General features: G+C 44.2%; 2 protein-coding genes across 2 annotated transcripts; one reads left to right on the top strand and one right to left on the bottom strand.

Moving 5' to 3' along the window:
* Positions 1-1,473: 1,473 nt before the first annotated feature.
* Positions 1,474-7,168, bottom strand: gdi1 (GDP dissociation inhibitor 1). The gene is made up of 11 exons (XM_062542197.1): positions 6,894-7,168; positions 5,838-5,945; positions 5,348-5,447; positions 5,062-5,196; positions 4,736-4,934; positions 4,414-4,545; positions 4,051-4,150; positions 3,541-3,712; positions 3,084-3,228; positions 2,622-2,676; positions 1,474-1,658 (listed from the first exon to the last, which is right to left on the bottom strand). Exons 1-11 carry the CDS (start codon positions 6,936-6,938, stop codon positions 1,506-1,508), a joined length of 1,344 nt encoding a protein of 447 aa, XP_062398181.1. The 5' UTR covers positions 6,939-7,168; the 3' UTR covers positions 1,474-1,505.
* Positions 7,169-7,929: 761 nt separating this feature from the next.
* Positions 7,930-16,099, top strand: atp6ap1b (ATPase H+ transporting accessory protein 1b). Its single transcript, XM_062540914.1, has 10 exons — positions 7,930-8,060; positions 8,435-8,561; positions 8,949-9,023; positions 9,597-9,787; positions 10,096-10,127; positions 10,240-10,325; positions 10,635-10,876; positions 12,395-12,445; positions 12,624-12,867; positions 13,392-16,099. Exons 1-10 carry the CDS (start codon positions 7,936-7,938, stop codon positions 13,602-13,604), a joined length of 1,386 nt encoding a protein of 461 aa, XP_062396898.1. The 5' UTR covers positions 7,930-7,935; the 3' UTR covers positions 13,605-16,099.
* Positions 16,100-17,042: the final 943 nt, after the last annotated feature.

Genomic DNA, 17,042 nt, shown 5'->3' with positions numbered 1-17,042 from the left:
TGTGGAAGTGTATATGGCGCTAGAAGAGAGGGTTCACTATTAGGGAGGTTAGCGGTGACATGGAAGTACTTGGGTTGGGTCTATGGATATGGGACTGGAGCTTTAGTCTGCTGCCATGGAGAATGTGAAGAAGCTCCTACTTATCAAATGAGTACTGTAGGTTCTTCAAAGGCATGTTCCACACCTCCGCCTCATCAATGGCTATCTGTTGACATGTGTAGTGTCAGTGTTGTTGACCAGGTTTGCATACATGTGTATCTGTATAGTATGTTCTCAAGGAAACAAGGAGAATAGAATTGTAATTTCAACAAATCTAAGAACACAAATCTTAGGCAGCCCCCCCAGCATAGGTGTAGCTGTCCGTATCTTAAACCCAAAGGTCACAGCTCAAGGCCCAAAAAGAAATACACTCCTACCAAAATGTCTTTGTAACATTTATATTTAACATGTATAAAGGTTTTGTTTCCATGTTCAGTATTTTATTCATGACTATATTTCTTTGGTCAATTTATTTCATTACTTCACCGGACACTAGCGATTTGAAAAACTCAGATGTCTTGAACATACTGTAAACTCAAAGTAGATAGGAATAACTCAACAACATAGGAATAAACAGCACAGAGTACATCATACTATTTTAATAGTTTAATTTAAATAAATAAATCATTGAGGAGAGACAACATAGTGGTGAAGTGAGACTTCCCTAACATGTGGCAGCTAGGCCTTTCAGATTAGAACAATTACGTCTGGTTCCAAAACGGAACGAGTTAGCACTACCATTACTCCGAGGTGAGCTGTGAAAGAGTTTAGAGAACAATTCCGAGGCCACAGAATTCCACAGGAAACATTTTCAAAAGGAAGCGTGTGTTTTGTGTTAGGCAATGACAGACACATGGAGGCTAAATGCAAGTATGAAGCAAGGCCAGCAAGTAAGAAGTGATTCAAACACTTAATGAAAGGGACAACTTGCATATTGTGTTTTTAAAAGCAGTGATGAACCAAAAGAGTCCTCGAGACTGCACAAGCACAACTCTTTTACACACACACACACACACACACACACACACACACACACACACCCACACACATAGAGTACACATACAGTACACACACACACGCACACACACACACAGAGGCAGGAAGAGGGCAGCGGTGGCAGACCAGAGGGTGTACAGAGTGTGATGACCAACGGCTGAGCCATTGTGTGAGTGCAGTGTGTGAGACGAGTGTGAGACGAGCTGACGGGTGAAAAGTGCCTGGGGGGGGGGCGGGGGAGGAGAGAGGGGGGCACTGATATCACTAATCCTTCTAGAACATTCCCTATCGTCATCCAATCAGAACTCCAACCCAGCGGACCACAGCCCTCTTGGAATCTCATAATGACCTGAATCTCTCCCCCCCCCCCCCACCTCCACATCTTCTGTGGCGATCCAGTCTGCACCCTCAACCCCCCCCCCCCCCCCCAACATCCACCACCACCCCCCCTCACTCCAGGCCCTCCTGTCTTACTGCTCGTCCTCGCCAAACACATCATTTTGTTTACGCTTCATATTCTCAAAGTCAAAGTCAGTTCCTGTCATGCGCTTGTAGATGTCCTTGATGTCGTTGCAAGTGGTCTCAAAGTGGGTGGTGGCGTCATAGGCCCCCGAGGCAAAGATCTGCCAAGCAAACACAGGAAACATGGCTCTGTCATATCAAACCACCTCACTCTTGTCATGTGACCAGAATGCCAACTCTTCAACGCCGTGTCAACACTGTTTCAATCTCATAAATACTGTACACTGCACATGGTTCAGTGGTCACCAGGCATCTCTATTAGGCATCTTAAATACTTCACCTGTTTTCTAATCTCATCAATACACCTGATCAATACACAGAACAGAACATATTCTAAGTGTCCGGTAAATCTACTGTCAGATCTGATTTTGAGGCCTCTTAAAAGATGATATTGAGTACCGTATTTTCCCGACTATTAGCCGCAGCTTATACATTGATTTTGCTAAATTTCTTCAGGTTAATGTAATACACAGGGGCAGTTAATATGGTTAAGTTTCTTTTAACTTGCTTAAAACAGTCCTGCAGCTTATACACAATGCGGCTAATACATTAGTATACTGTAGGTGAGTATACTGTGTCACTGTCCTGCGGCTTATACACAATACGGCTAATACATTAGTATACAGTAGGTGAGTATACTGTGTCACTGTCCTGCGGCTTATACACAATACGGCTAATACATTAGTATACAGTAGGTGAGTATACTGTGTCACTGTCCTGCGGCTTATACACAATACGGCTAATACATTAGTATACAGTAGGTGAGTATACTGTGTCACTGTCCTGCGGCTTATGCACAATGCGGCTAATACATTAGTATACAGTAGGTGAGTATACTGTGTCACTGTCCTGCGGCTTATGCACAATGCGGCTAATACATTAGTATACAGTAGGTGAGTATACTGTGTCACTGTCCTGCGGCTTATACACAATGCGGCTAATACATTAGTATACAGTAGGTGAGTATACTGTGTCACTGTCCTGCGGCTTATACACAATGCGGCTAATACATTAGTATACAGTACTGTAGGTGAGTATACTGTGTCACTGCCCTCCCAACCCACCTGGCTTTCGGTCCCGTCATCAGTAGGCTCATACAGATCACTGATGGCCACAAATCTGTAACGACACACATGTACACACATGTACACACATTGCAGTATAACACTCTGCAGATGGGAAGTTACCATATAATGCTTTACCTCTTTAGACATACTCTATGAATGTGGTTGCAACTATATGACTGTGTGTGTGTGTGTGTGTGTGTGTGTGTGTGTCTGTGTCTGTGCGTGTTTGTGTGTGTGTGTGAGTGTGTGTATGCATGCATGCGCCTCTATGTGTGTATGTGTGTGTGTGTCTCTGTGTGTGTGTGTGTGTGTGTGTGTGTGTGTGTGTGTGTATGTGTGTGTGTATGTATGCGCCTCTGTGTGTGTGTGTGTGTGTGTGTTTGTGTGTGTGTTTGTGTGTGTGTGTGTGTGTGTGGGGGGGGGGGGGATGCAGGAGAGTGCCAGTGTCCAGGCACTGACTTCTGGTCAATTGGCTTGAGCAGGTCCAGCGCTGGCTCCACCTCGGCCTCAGGGGCGTCCGTCTCCACGGTGGTGCTGACGATGGCGATGTACTTCCCCTGAGCCGCCACATTATGGGCGTACGACATCATGCACACGTAGATATCTGGAGGGAGGGATCACACCGATGATCACACACACAAATAAACAGACACAGACACACACACACGCATGCACACATACACACACCCTATCACTGAAGCCCGTTGTGTACAGTACGTAAACATACATACTACACCTTATCTCAACCACAATACTGTATCCTGTGGACCTGCATACTTAAAGTTGTATAAGCATTCTGTCCTCCACTGGCTCCATAATGCCCTCACTTCAGCTGGTCACTGCTATTGTACACCAGTGCCTGCCCCGATGCCAAGGCCCTGTCCCAGTGGTGGGGTGTGTCCTGCCCGCTACCCACCTGAGGAGCGGTTGACCTGGTTCTGGGGGATGATGATCTGGCAGGAGTTGGAGTCGTTGGTGTTCTCGATGGGATGGCTGAGGATGCAGATGACACGGATCACCTGGCCCACCTTCCGGACGCGCTCTGGGATGTAGCTGGGGTCGCAGATGAGCTGCTTGCAGCGTGCCACCTAGTGTCCACATGGAGAAGTGCAGCAGTGAGAACAGCATCACAAAAAGGGCTCGATGGTGTTTTGAGCTCCCAACCTCGTCTTCCAGGCAGCGCTGACACTGTTGACTTAAAGGCACTTAATCCTACCCCTACCCCTAACCCTAATCTTAACCCATGCCTAACCCTAGTGCCTTCCAGGCAGCGCTGCCTTGAAGACAACGTTGGGGGCTCAAAACACCAAGAAACCACGTTGTGTACGCCTATTCAGATACAGCTCTGCACCTATTGACTATACAGTGCCACCTGCAGGTGGACTGCAGTCAATACATCATCTGTACCAGCTGGGGCATTTATTACCTCTCCCTCGGACTTGACCCCCACCACGCGCCCGCCCTCCATCACAATCTCCTCCACAGGTTTGTTCAGCATGTAGGTCCCTCCATAGATTGCACTTAACCTGACCAGACACAGCAAAACACAGACTGTCTTCCAGAGACACAGTAAAAAATAGTCTGGCTCAATGTATGCCTCTCATTTCAGGTGATATTTTGAAGCATTTGTTATTTTGAGATCAAACCAAATTCTAGAATGTTCATCCATTTTATTTTCAGGAATAAGAGCCACACCTTTAAAGTTCTTGTAAGTTAAAGGATTGTTCACACGATGTGTGTCTGAATTAGGTGTGTGTATGTGTATGGTGATAAGTTGGTGCGCGCAAACCTGGCAAAGCCCTGTGGGAGTTCTCCCAGCCCGTAGAGTGGGTAGAGATAGGGACTCTTCCCATAACGAGCCAGAGACTCACTGTACAATTTGATACGATTTATGGTCTCCAGGCAGGGCTGCTCAAGGTAACTGCGAAAAAGAAAGAGAGAAAAAAAGACAGAAAGAAAGAAAGAAAGATTGATCAAGATTGATCAAAATAGACTAAGTTCTTCATTGTTAAAACTACAAGGGTGACTCCACAAGCTATGAACAGATGATAGAGTACACCTAAATAAAATAAACATAAAGCTTAAGTGTTGTCCAAGCACCACAGCCATACTCGTCAGTCCTATAGAGAGCCAGGGCGTGTCCTGTGAAGTCCATCACATCCTGGCCTAGGTCAAACTTTTTGTAGACCTCCCCCATTGTGGTGCTTTTGGGATCAACCCCTTCAAAGGTTTTGGGGTCATTCTCATCGAAGTTGGCCACAAAGACCAGGAACTTTCGGAACCTTCTCTTCTCAAACATTCCCATAAGGTCTATGAAAAAAAAAAAAGGAAATCAATTAAGGCTCTGTGCAGGATATTAAAGTGCTTCACAAAAGATGCTTGAAATAGTACATTTAAATGTTGATATATGCAAACATTTGTCAACGGAGTTGATTACTTGAAGCGAGTGCCTCCGCTTCAGTTGAGGGGACTTTATAGATCTTCCCCCCCTTATACACAAAACTCCCTTCCACCACTTTGAAATCCAGATATCGGGTCACTTCTGTGTAGAGCAGCATCTTGACAAGCTGGCCTGAAATATGGAAGGAGAATTTATTTCAAACAATCATGGGACTTAAAAAAAAAAAAAAAAAAAAAATCAAAATTCATTAATTTTGACTAGCTGCATTGAACTAATGCTATTCTGTTCAATACAAAATAACAAGGAAAGGGTCATAGGTCACCATTTGCCATAAGAAATTTAGGGATCAGATCCACGTTCCAGTCCCTTCCTCTCCCCATAGACTCTGGCGGGCTGTCTGGTAGGTCAAAGCGTTTGTATAGCTGGGCAAGAAGATGACAGGAGGGACAGCAGCTAAATCACAGAGACCCTACATATTCTTGCATCATTTTTGAACGTTGCAACATGGCACACACTCACAAATGATCTGCTGGGAAGGGACAACCCAGATCTGTCTAGACAAAAATGATGACCAGTGCTATATTTGACTAAGCAGTAAGCTCTTCTTGTTATCATCTTATTATCATTTTTACTGTAATAAGTAATGTACTCTTGTTGTTGTGGGCAAGAAGATCATCATTAGGATCCATCACTTGACTTGACTTGATGTAAAAGAAATACTTGTGCTACTACAACGTTATAAGGAGCTGTCTGAGTGAAAGTGCGGCATGAGAGTTGTCGTAGGTGTAGGGTCATGTTTGTGTGTACTGTACCTCCTCCAAAGGAGTGATGGAGGAGCTCTCTCCCCCGTAGTACGGGTTCCTGTCCATGTGCAGCACCTTCTTCCCATTCACAGACATGATCCCAGAGAGGATGCACTCCTACACAACACGAGGAAGTGAAGGACACTACATCATTCATTCATTCATTCATTCATTCATTCATAACACGCTTGCTATAGACTATAGGAGATATTTAAAATATCCTACTCAACACATCAAATATATGTCTAGAATGCTGTTGGTTTGAGTTTGAACTTGGGACAGGGGAGCATCATTTACGTTACTCCCCTAGTAATGAATTGTTTTCATGCCACTTATGACATGACACATTCCAAGATATGGCCAGTCAACACCAGTGGCACATATGCAATAGCCTACACTAGAAGGTAGATGAAGTTTTGTCTATGGCACATACATTAGCCTACTAACACGACGGCCATTTTCAAGTGACAAAAAATCAACATAATCAACATATAACATCAACAACAACACACATATTTATTTACAGGCGACTTTTTAAAAAAAATTACCAAGGGCTATTGGTGTTATAACTTTTGGTATTTTCCTGATTCTGCACATTTGGAAAAAAATACCTATAGCCTAACTGTTGTCAATTTGACACGAACATCACTGAAGAAAACTGTGAGGATATTCTATACAAAGGCTACAGCCCTGTTACCTGAAGCCTTTCGTTAACATGAAACCCTGATAAGACCAACCAATTAATTTTTAATCAGGTTTACAGCCGCCTTTTACCAACAAATACCCCCTGTATGGGCGAAAATGGACTCGGACGCTCGGGGAAAAGGACAGATGCGTGGTTAGGCCACCATGACGAATGATTCTGAGATCTGGGAAAATGCTGGCTCATCATGCTTGCGCATCAGTGCCGACAGGCTCCTCACGACCGCTCCTCTTATCCCACAGAGAGAGGCCCATTCTAGGCGGCTAACCTCAACATCCATATCATTCAACGACAACACAATTATAAGCACAGATATCACTATGACAGCCTATCACCAAATAGTGATATCGCAGCACACTCACCGTAAGTCCAGTTCCTAGAACGATCACATCATATTCCTCATCCATGTTGGTTCCAGTCTCGTTTTTCTTTGCAACTTAATTCACTAAATGTAGTATCCAAAAATAAAACAAACCCTTTTGAGATGCAATCTTCTACTTTCGAGAATTAACCCCGTCTATTTTCACCGTATTAATACCAGGAAGCATCTATGTTTTTATTTGGCCTTTTAAATTGATGTAAAATACATTTACTGATGGGTGTTACCAGCGGCTGCTGAGGACACCCAAAGATGGCCCGAGCCGAGCAACTATTGCAATCAACTCTGATACAGTCGCGTCATAAAATAGTGCACAATAAGCGCCCACAAACTCAGCCTAATTTCCAATGACAATAGAGAGCGAACACTGTTTAAAACCGTTAGAAAAGATGGATTGTTCTTGTAAGCATACAACACGCCAATGTCTGTAAAGTAAAAACAAACAACAACAACTTCAAGCATCACAAAATGTTTCCACTTTCACTGTTGACAGTGATATCACTCCGCCTACAACATTGGTGATTCGGCTATGAGACAGCAGCAGTCATACTACAGGTGCGGTGAGCTGAGCAGAGCGTGTTCAAGACCGCAGATGTTACTATCGTGCGGCAGGACTAGAGTAGTCTAGATGCGAGGTGTCTTTAAATACTTGCAATCTAACCATACAGAAGTATACTCTTATGCATTGTGGAATTCCAACACTTACATATTAAATAAAAATAACAATAATTTAGAATAGTTGTTGAAAATGCTATTCTCTAGCGTATGTCATCATCTACAGAATCTGAACAGACACATTTATCTTTTTGTGTCTTCTAAACTCAGCAATATTGCCAAAGGAACGTAAATTGTATATTCTGTTTGCGTATGAAATGTTTTGTCGTTGCTATCATACATAATTGTCTGTATTTCACAAATGTGGTGCCACAACGCAGCGCTAAAACACAACAACTGTGAACATACCCGAGACCAAGTGGATCACATGATTGTCTGCTGCTCACGTTCACGTGACACTGGTAGCGAAGATGGCGGAAGTGAACGTATTAAACAAGAGTTCTCTCACCATGGCACTTTCTCCCTTATTATTTGCCAGTTTATTAATTAGCTGCTGTTATGGCCAAGTACCACTGGTTATGTGGGCAAGCGAAGGGTAAGGAATATACTTTAACAAAGTTATATTTTGATCCAGAGTCTTGTTGGCGTGTTAAATCAGAACGTCAGTCAGCTGCAGCTGCTGTGGCTAAGGTGCTAGTTGTATCGTTTTGAAGTCAGTCTTATTTCCCTGAACTATGTAATACAGTTTTACTCTTGCTCATTTTGCCAATTTGAATAGTGTGAATGTAGACTCTAGACTTTCATCTAAAAATGTCGGAATGATCACATATCAGGAGTCGACTAACATGGACTGGACGTAACTTAGGGAGTGATTGTACACGATCATTGCCATTGTTATGTTGTTTGTTTTTATCCTTGTAAACATTGTTAAAGTTGATGTTCAGAAATACGACTGTCTTTGTTATTCAGGAATGCGCTGCCATCTCAGGACCGTCCTACAGTTGGCCAGATGATGTCCGTAGACCAAGTAAAGACCTCCCTGACCTCTGCTCTAGCCACTGCACCCCACACTGTCCTGCTGTTCCTACAAGACAAAGTAAGTATATCTCACTCACTCTAACGCAGACTTCCTCCCAACCATCTCATCTGTAAAGTTACTATAGGTGTCCTATTTTTTATGGGTCGGAAAATGTGTCACACTTGGCATCTGGGACTTGTAACTCAAGCCAAAAGTATATTTGAAGTGGAATTATACTCATGCAGTAGGTCAGATGACCGGTTGATGTCAGCCGTGGCTGTCTAGAGTGGGCATGTATATGGAGCTGTCATATGAATTTGAGCCACCTGCTCACTTCTTCTTTCCTTTAATATAAGCAGTCAGCTTGCATTTTGTTTCCGAATTTGTGGATGCCCAGAATTGCATCAAAAACTTGCGGAGATTTGGGGAAGTGAGTAAATGTGATGTGGTTTTCCCACCATCTAGTTGAGCATGGAGGACTTCACAGTGTACGGCGGTGCGTTTGGAGACAAAGAGGCCGGAGCCTTCCCCAACCTCCAGGTGAGTCAGTCAACATCACCTGACCTGAGTTATCATGTGATGAGGGATGAGAGTTGTGGCTGAGGCTGAGCAGATAACTGAGGGACTGTGGAGACTCAAGTGTGAGCAGTTGTGTGTTTTTGGGTGTGCTCTTTGTGCATCCAAAAATGCGCTTTATAAATAAAATGTGTGTGTATGATGTGTGTGTGTGTGTGTGTGTTTCATTAGACTTGACTAAATGCCGGTTGAGAAGATTGCATTGTGCCTAATGGTCTAAAAATGTAGTTGAGAAGCGCAGAAGGAACTTGCATGAGCTGCAGAGTTTGACTTTACAGTTGCCTAGCGCCCCATTAGTTTTTAGGACAACCAGGGGCAGTGGTAGCGTAATGTCTAAAGAGCTGGACTAACATGCTGAAGCCTAGTTGTGGGTTCAATTCCCAGTTTCCACCGTTGTGTTTTTGAGCCAGGCACTTACTTTAACCCCCTAGTTGCTCTAGGGACATTGGCCCTGTATTGTAATTGACATAATATAAGTTGCTTTGGATAAAAGCGCCTGAGTGAATAAACACACGTAACGTATGTGTTTTTAATCAGGCGTGCTTGAAGGTAGCCTCTTCCCCACTGGTCTTGCCCAGTTTGGCCAGGGGTGTGACCGCAGAGGTGCCTGCTCTGCTGCAGGAGACTCTGGGCACCTCTCCACTCTACACTGACCTCTCCAGCCTGGACCAACAGAGCCTGGACAGTGGCCCCGCCCTGCTGGTCATCGGTCTGCCTTACAGCTCAGGGTAAGGTGTGTGTGTCTGTGTGTCTGTGTGTCTGTGTGTCTGTGTGTCTGTGTGTCTGTGTGTCTGTGTGTATGTGTCTGTGTGTGTGTCTCTCTGTGTGTGTGTGTCTGTGTGTGTGTCTCTGTGTGTGTGTGTGTGTGTGTGTGTGTGTCTCTCTCTGTGTGTGTGTGTGTGTGTGTGTGTGTTAGGGCGTATGCTTGTTGCTGTAGTAAATTATTTAAACAACATTAAAATGCACAGGGAGTTTTGCCCACAAGCACCACGTGGCATGTGGATCTCCTGAAATAATGCATGTTTCCATACCACAGGCCCCAGACAAAGAAGGTCCTACATCAGAATGGTGAGTGGTCTGAGTGGTCTACTGTCCCTTGCTGTTCCTTATGAGTGCCACAGTAAAGTCATTGTTGTTGCCAATGAATTGTCTAATTGTGGTCGGTCCTGTGTTTGCCCAGATGAGATGATAGGCAAAGTGCTGCAGATCATGAAGACAAAAAAAGTGCCATACACAGCCATCTACACTGGCCTCCAGCCCTCCCGGGTAGGTAAACATAGCAGCCTTCACCTCAGACAGACAGACTGACTTGACACTGCTGCCCTCAGTATCCTAACTGCACAAGTTGCATGTCTCTTCTTAAGAAACACTGTTTTTACACATTAAGTTTATGTTTATGGTGTTTGCCAGACACTTTTGTCTAAAGCAACGTACTGTACAGTATTATTTTTATGACAAAATGCTTTCTACTAGCCTTTTTCTGCTTTTTCTTTCTCTTTGATCTATTTATATTCTCATATTCTTTCTATGCTCCCCCTTTCTATACTCTCCCCCCCCCCCCCCCCGACTCCCCAGGTGATTGAGGATTCCTCCGTGATGATTGAGCCTCTGGTGAGCCGCCATTTGCTCCAGACCCCAGCGCCTGGAGTGAAGCCCCCGGTGATGTTCAACAACACCGACGGCCCCTGCATTCTGCTGTGGACAGACACCCTGAGGGTCGGCTACCGGCCGAACATCAACTCCCCGTTTAACACGACGGACCTGGCTCCCCTCGCCTTCACCTTGGCCGGATCCTCGTGCAGTGAGAACTCCTCAGTGTGAGTCCCGAACGCCGGCGTGCTTCAATTCAGAATTCAGGGGCATTTATATCATTTACCGTACTTGAGAGTGTCTGATTGATTTCCACAGGTTTTGAAATAGCAGTTGTAATAGGGTAGTGTGGTACAGGATTTCTTGTTATAATAGGGTAGTGCGGTGCGGTACAGGATTTCTTGGGGTAGAATTGATTCAAAGATGACCTTACGATGGGAAACCATTTTTACTCAGGCTTTGTGGAGGAGTTAGACCACACTCACACGATAAAGAAGGTGCCAGACAAACAAAAACAAACAAAAAAGTCTTCAAAATAAACCGTCTGCACACTTCAATCCTTTATGCAAGTTTTAATAGCCTAGCTTTCGGTGATGGATGAGGATCAGGTGGTCGGCTGAGCGAAAGCTAGGCTATTAGAACTTGCATAAAGGATTGACGTGTGCAAACAGTTTATTTTGAAGATTTTGCCCTGGCGTTGAGTTGAGTTGAGTTGAGTTGAGTTGTCTCCTCTCCTCTCCTCTCCTCCCTCATATGTAAATCTTGGACTTTGAAGTAACTGCTGAAAAAACAGGTGAAAGACAGACTGTGACACAAATACAGACTGTGATGCAAACCATCACACTCTGACCTGGGGATTCAGGAAGAAGTTGCTGGAGCCCATAGACCTTTGTCTGAAGTTCGCCTACAAAAAGGACCCAAAGCTGCCATCTTTGCCCATATAAGGAGTTCTGGGAGTTAATTGAAGCTAACTGTCTATGGCAAGTTGCATTGTAAGTTAGCTCTAGGGTGGCAAAGATCAATTGTGCCATCTTCTCGAAGATCACAGTATCCACTAGACGGCAGTGGACTAAATGTGTAGCGAAAAACGTCTGCATTTCCAATGTCATCATCCCTGCGAGAGTTTAACAGGTGCGATAATTGAAAATCCTCATGTACTTTCCCATAAAAAAACCTCAAGATACCGGATCTCCTTATATGGGCAAAGATGGTAGCTTTTTTGTAGGCAAACTTCAGATGTCTATATTGTGAACTAGCTTTGGCTGCGAGGCAGCCAATCAGCGTAGAGCTCACTTAACTATTCATGTAAGTGCCAGATAACCATGAGGGGGCGCTAGATATCTGCTAAAATGGGCTGTTTTTATTTATTCTATTCTATTTATATTATAATGGACTTGTAAAATAGCATCTGAGTATGTTTTTGCAAACAAAGTAGCATACTTTCTATGTTAACACAAGAGAACAAGGTCAAATACTCATTTATCCATTCTTTGTCCTCTTCAAAGCATCAGCATTAGAAAGCAAATAGTTGTTTTTTGACATGCTGTCAGATTATTGCGTTCATTGAGGGCAATATTTTCGTACTGTAAAATATGTCAAGCCTTGTGTACTATTTCAACTTTTTCATGGGAAATGTCTTTGATGAAGTTTATGGGTGATGGGCCATGACCCATAGACCTCTTATCTACAGTATGAGTCTCTAACTTCAGACAGCTGTGTGATGTTTATGTTTTTGTCTGTTTCAGCCTTGTGCTCAACTACAACAACGTGTTAAGCTTCACCAGTCTTACAGTGACGTAAGTCCTGCGTTACTACGGTGCCTGAGTGTATGGCACTTCTGGGTGCATGTGTGCGCCACATATTCTGCACTTCTACAGAATACTTCAACATTTACTTCCTGTGTTTTTCGCAGATTTATTCTGCGCCTCTTCAGAATTCTTCAACATTGACTTCCTGTGTTTTTTTTTTCCGCAGGTTTGTCTTGACGAAGCGTCTTTTCCCTGTGTCGGCGCGGAACTGGACCATAGTGGAACAGGTCAGGCTGAGCTATGACGGGGGCCAGACGGCCATCTTTAACAGCAGTAGGGGCATCTACTCGCCGGCGGAGTACTCCTTCCACTGCCAGACGGTCAGCAGCAACACTACTCATGACCCTCTGCTGGTTCCTTTCAATGTAACGGTCTCCGACATGTGGAGCATGGAGTTCACCGACTTCCAGGTAGAGTTGGATCAGCACACTCTGACCCCCTCCACCCACACACACACACACACACACACACACACGTAAGACACTCGCATCACATCACAGGCCAGTCTGCACTGACACTAACAGACGAGCATAAATCCCTATAAGTAGACACTTCCAAAGATGAATTGTTTTCGCACATACACACCAACACACACCGCAAGACGGTAAGCTCAAGTTTTGTCATGTAGTAAGAACACAATGAAACACTTTTATTCCTTCCCTTACATAGCAGACATACCCTCTCAAGAACCAACAGAGAGAGACACACACAACACACCATTCAATACAGTTCAATGATGCAATGTTGCACCGTACAGTGAAGTAAAATAAGACAAAGAATGACTTTACTGTTATTAACAATTAACGATAATAATTGTTACCTATATATGGTCTCCTGTGTACCGTAGCTTAAATGCTATTCCTTACATGCTTGCCATGGGTAAAAGCTTCTGCCAAATTAGATGTAAATGTAAATAAAGTTATGTTTGCTTTAGATCCAGGGCTTCAACGTCACGGCAACGGGGGACTTCTCCTACGCCAGCGACTGCGCGGGCTTCTTCACGCCGGGCATCTGGATGGGCCTGCTGACCACTCTGCTCATGGTCTACATCCTCACCTACGGGCTGCACATGATCATGCAGCTGCGCACCATGGACCGCTTCCAGGACCCCAAGGGGCCCAGCCTCTCCGTGCCCCTCAGCGAGTGACCTCGTAGCTGCTCCGGCTCTCCCCCTCCCATCGTCCCCCTTCTCTCCCTTTGCTCTGTTTTATTGGTCTCCTAGACTTCTCTCTCTAAAGCCCCATTCACGCCAAAGATTCCCGACGCGACGAGACTGAGTTGCAGTGGTGTGAATTAGAAGTTGCACGTAGCCTAGTTGCAAGCCGTCGCAGAGCATTAAACACGTTGAGTCGCAGTCGCAAGGTTTTAGAACGTCGCGGCTCGGCTCGGCTCGTCGGGAATCTTTGGTCTGAACCCTACTTAAGGGCCCTTTCATAGGCTATGCAAAAGCTACATGGACGCCAATGCATCCATGTTTTTCGAGCTACACAAAGAAGTGCTTGATGCATACTTGTGTAGCAAAATGTGTCGTCCAGATGTTTGTGACGTGTCTTAAACGCAAGTGCCATTTCACACATTTTTGATTGGTCCATGTAGTACACCTGGCTTGTGTAGGCTGCGGAAGGGCCTGTAAACACCTTTGTGAGCCTTGTAGATACAACTGTATCGGCATAGTTTGCGAAGACTATGAAATGGCCCTTGTTGTTGTTCTTCTTCTTCTCTGTTGATTGTTGGGTTCACTCTGGGTCTGTCTTTCTCTCTATGTGAATGCTCTTTTGCCACATACATAGTGTGAACCCAATGTTACAGTGTACACCTGTGGATCATTCCATTCCTAGACTCCAAACTCGATCCTCCTTCCCTCCTCACCTTTGCCCTCCACCAGATTGATATTTAATTCATGTCTTTGTGTGTGTGAGAGAATGGCTGTCATTTTTGTTTTTTAGTGTGTATGTACCAGTGTAAAGTCTGTGATATCATGTCAAAATGCACTGTCAGGATATTTAATTTATACGTATTAAGATGAGATATGCAGCCTGTTGCCTGTGCCTGTCCTCAGTCTGACCCCTTCCGAGTGGGCGGCTCTTTCTGTTTCCCTGGCAACCCTTACTCAGAATGGTTCTTATTTTGTATATCCTTCTGCCCTTGTACCTGCCATGCTTCTCTAGTGCCTGCAGGTCTGCCTGCTCCTCTTACCCCCATATTCATAGGTGTCACAAGTGCATTAAGCTTTACATAGACCTCTGACGTTCGGGTCCAAAACAACCCAAAGCTGCCATCTTTGCCCATATAAGGAGATCCGGATGTTAATTGAAGCAATGGCAAGTTGCATTGCAAGTTAGCTCTGGGGTAGCAAATATCTAAGTTTGCCATCCCTGCGAAAGTTTAACAGGTGCGATCATTTAAAACCCCCATGTTATTTTCCTAGAGGAAAAATCGCAAGATACCTCGAAGATGTATCTTGTATCTCGAAGATCTCGAATATGGCAGCTTTTTTTGTAGGCGAACTTCAGAGGTCTATTGTTCTGCATTGCTACCGGTTATACTGATGTTCTGCCTTATCTCCTTACTGAGTGCCAAATTAGATTCACTGTGTACGACTATACAGGCATTGAGGTGACGATTATCGGCTAATAGCTGAATCAATCAATGATGAGAGTCAAAGCATCTCGGCTGCTTTAGGACATGCTCCACTACCAGTAGTTTTATATGAATCTGATGATGGCTAAGATCATTTTCAGGTGCCAATGCTTCTGTACGTCCTCTCCATCCCTGGAAGCTGTGCAATGTAACCCCATGGTAGGCAGAATGAGGGTTGTGCCTTTACAGAGTAAACCATGTGCCTGTCTGACACTTGTACTGTGCGTTCTTTTGGTCTTTGGTTGTCCCTTGGGAAAACATGCCAACTCCATTGTTTTGTGGGCCTGATTTAGCTTGAGAGTACACTTAAGTATACTTGCGCTTGTACATATTTAAATCCTCTGTAGTTGAGTAAGAACAGCAGTGCCTTAGATTTGTTAGAACCAAAGATAACGTGGACTTACCAAGCTAGATTCATCTTGTGTTTCACAGTCCACTGCATATGGATTTGTGTGTGTGTACATGGCGATGCACACACACCTGATCGCAGCAGTGGAGTATTGATCGGGAAAGTTCCCAGCCAGCCGACAACGCTTCGAGCCCAGGCCGAATACTTAAAAAGGGGATGATTGTCCCTACTTTGCGTAAGGTCTTTGCTGTGCCCTGTGTGATTGCAGCCCCTCTCTCATTCTCTCCCCACAGCCCTGGTAATACCATTGTCATGACGTGAAATGCAGAACTGAAGATTTAAGATGTGCAATGAAGTAAAACAAGTTTTAAATAACCCCTACTCTCCCACTGGGAACTTGAAATCTCCTGGTAGTAGGAATGAATGCTCCACTCCGCCCCCTGCACATACTGTACCTGATTGTGTGTGTGATGTAAAGCGTCTCTCTCCTCTCCTCCACGGGCTCAGCCCAAGCTCTGGAACAGGACTTTGTGATTGACAATGACAACAGCTGTGATTGTGCCTTCTGTATTTGAGATGTCATAATGGTACAAGCATCATTCCAGTTTTTGTTCGTTAGGACTACTAGAGCTAATAAAGTGCATTTGAACGTTTTTGTTTGAAAATGTTTTTCCATGTGTCACATTGTTCGTAGTGTCATATCATATGACCAGAATCAGCAGATGCGTATTGCCATAATAGGGACGACTATGGTTTAGTGAGCAGTTACAGTTTTTGCCCGTTGCTTGAACACTAGACCCATGCTTAGACTAAAGTTACACAACTTTAAGTTTTGTTGCCATATCTCAAACACCTACCTATACCTTAAACAAAAGTGCTCCTTTGCACTCTAGTTGCAATTCTGCAACACACTTACTCCTTTATGCAACACACTTGGTCCTGCATACTACCCTCTATGTCATACATAAGACACTTCGTTCAAAAATGAAATCTCAGAGTACCATTTGTTAAACACATGTATCCAAAATACAAAACACATCGGGTAATTGCAACCATTCAAATACACACCTGAACGCACTTACTTGCAAAACCGAACACCAATCAGCCATCTACAAAAAGCCCATTCGTTTAGCCATTGGAAATGGTGATGTGAATGGTATATTTCCCAGTGTTGTGTCATTGTTTCCTTGTGTGTAGAGTTTTGGCACAATGAGTGAAGTTTTCTAAATGTATTCAAGCAAATATGTTTTATATAAAGTAGACTAGTGTATTCCTCCTGATTTGCAAGTGTATGCATATGATGCAAGTGTGTTTCATTTTGTCACCAGAGTTACATTTTGACAAAGGATTGTTGGGTTTTGATTGCAGAGGTACTGATAGAAGACTTTAAATTGGGCATACATGTGAAAGGTTTATTTCCTAGTGTTGTGTTATGTTCACTAGTGTGTAGAGTTTTGGGACGGTGAGCGAAGTTTTGCCAAATGTGTTCAAGCAACGGGCAAAAACTGTAAGTTACATACTACACCTGTCAGACTGGGACAGACTTATTCTGGAGTCATCATAGGAATGAGTGCTCTTGAATGCCCAGCACACTAA

This window comes from Sardina pilchardus, chromosome 7 (genome assembly GCF_963854185.1).
Source record: "Sardina pilchardus chromosome 7, fSarPil1.1, whole genome shotgun sequence".
Lineage (NCBI taxonomy): Eukaryota > Metazoa > Chordata > Actinopteri > Clupeiformes > Clupeidae > Sardina > Sardina pilchardus.
Note: the sequence above shows the minus strand (reverse complement) of the source record. Positions and strands in the feature narration are given on the sequence as shown.

Bases quoted from the DNA above. Each gene is read 5' to 3' on its own strand.
- atp6ap1b (XM_062540914.1), top strand. From the start codon at position 7,936: ATGGCGGAAGTGAACGTATTAAACAAGAGTTCTCTCACCATGGCACTT. The intron at 10,326-10,634 runs GTAGGTAAACAT...CCGACTCCCCAG, and splicing joins CTGGCCTCCAGCCCTCCCGG to GTGATTGAGGATTCCTCCGT. The intron at 10,877-12,394 runs GTGAGTCCCGAA...TGTCTGTTTCAG, and splicing joins TGCAGTGAGAACTCCTCAGT to CCTTGTGCTCAACTACAACA.
- gdi1 (XM_062542197.1), bottom strand. From the start codon at position 6,938: ATGGATGAGGAATATGATGTGATCGTTCTAGGAACTGGACTTACG. The intron at 4,546-4,735 runs GTATGGCTGTGG...TCTTTTTCGCAG, and splicing joins GCTCTCTATAGGACTGACGA to TTACCTTGAGCAGCCCTGCC. The intron at 3,229-3,540 runs GTGGGTAGCGGG...CCCTCCCTCCAG, and splicing joins CCAGGTCAACCGCTCCTCAG to ATATCTACGTGTGCATGATG.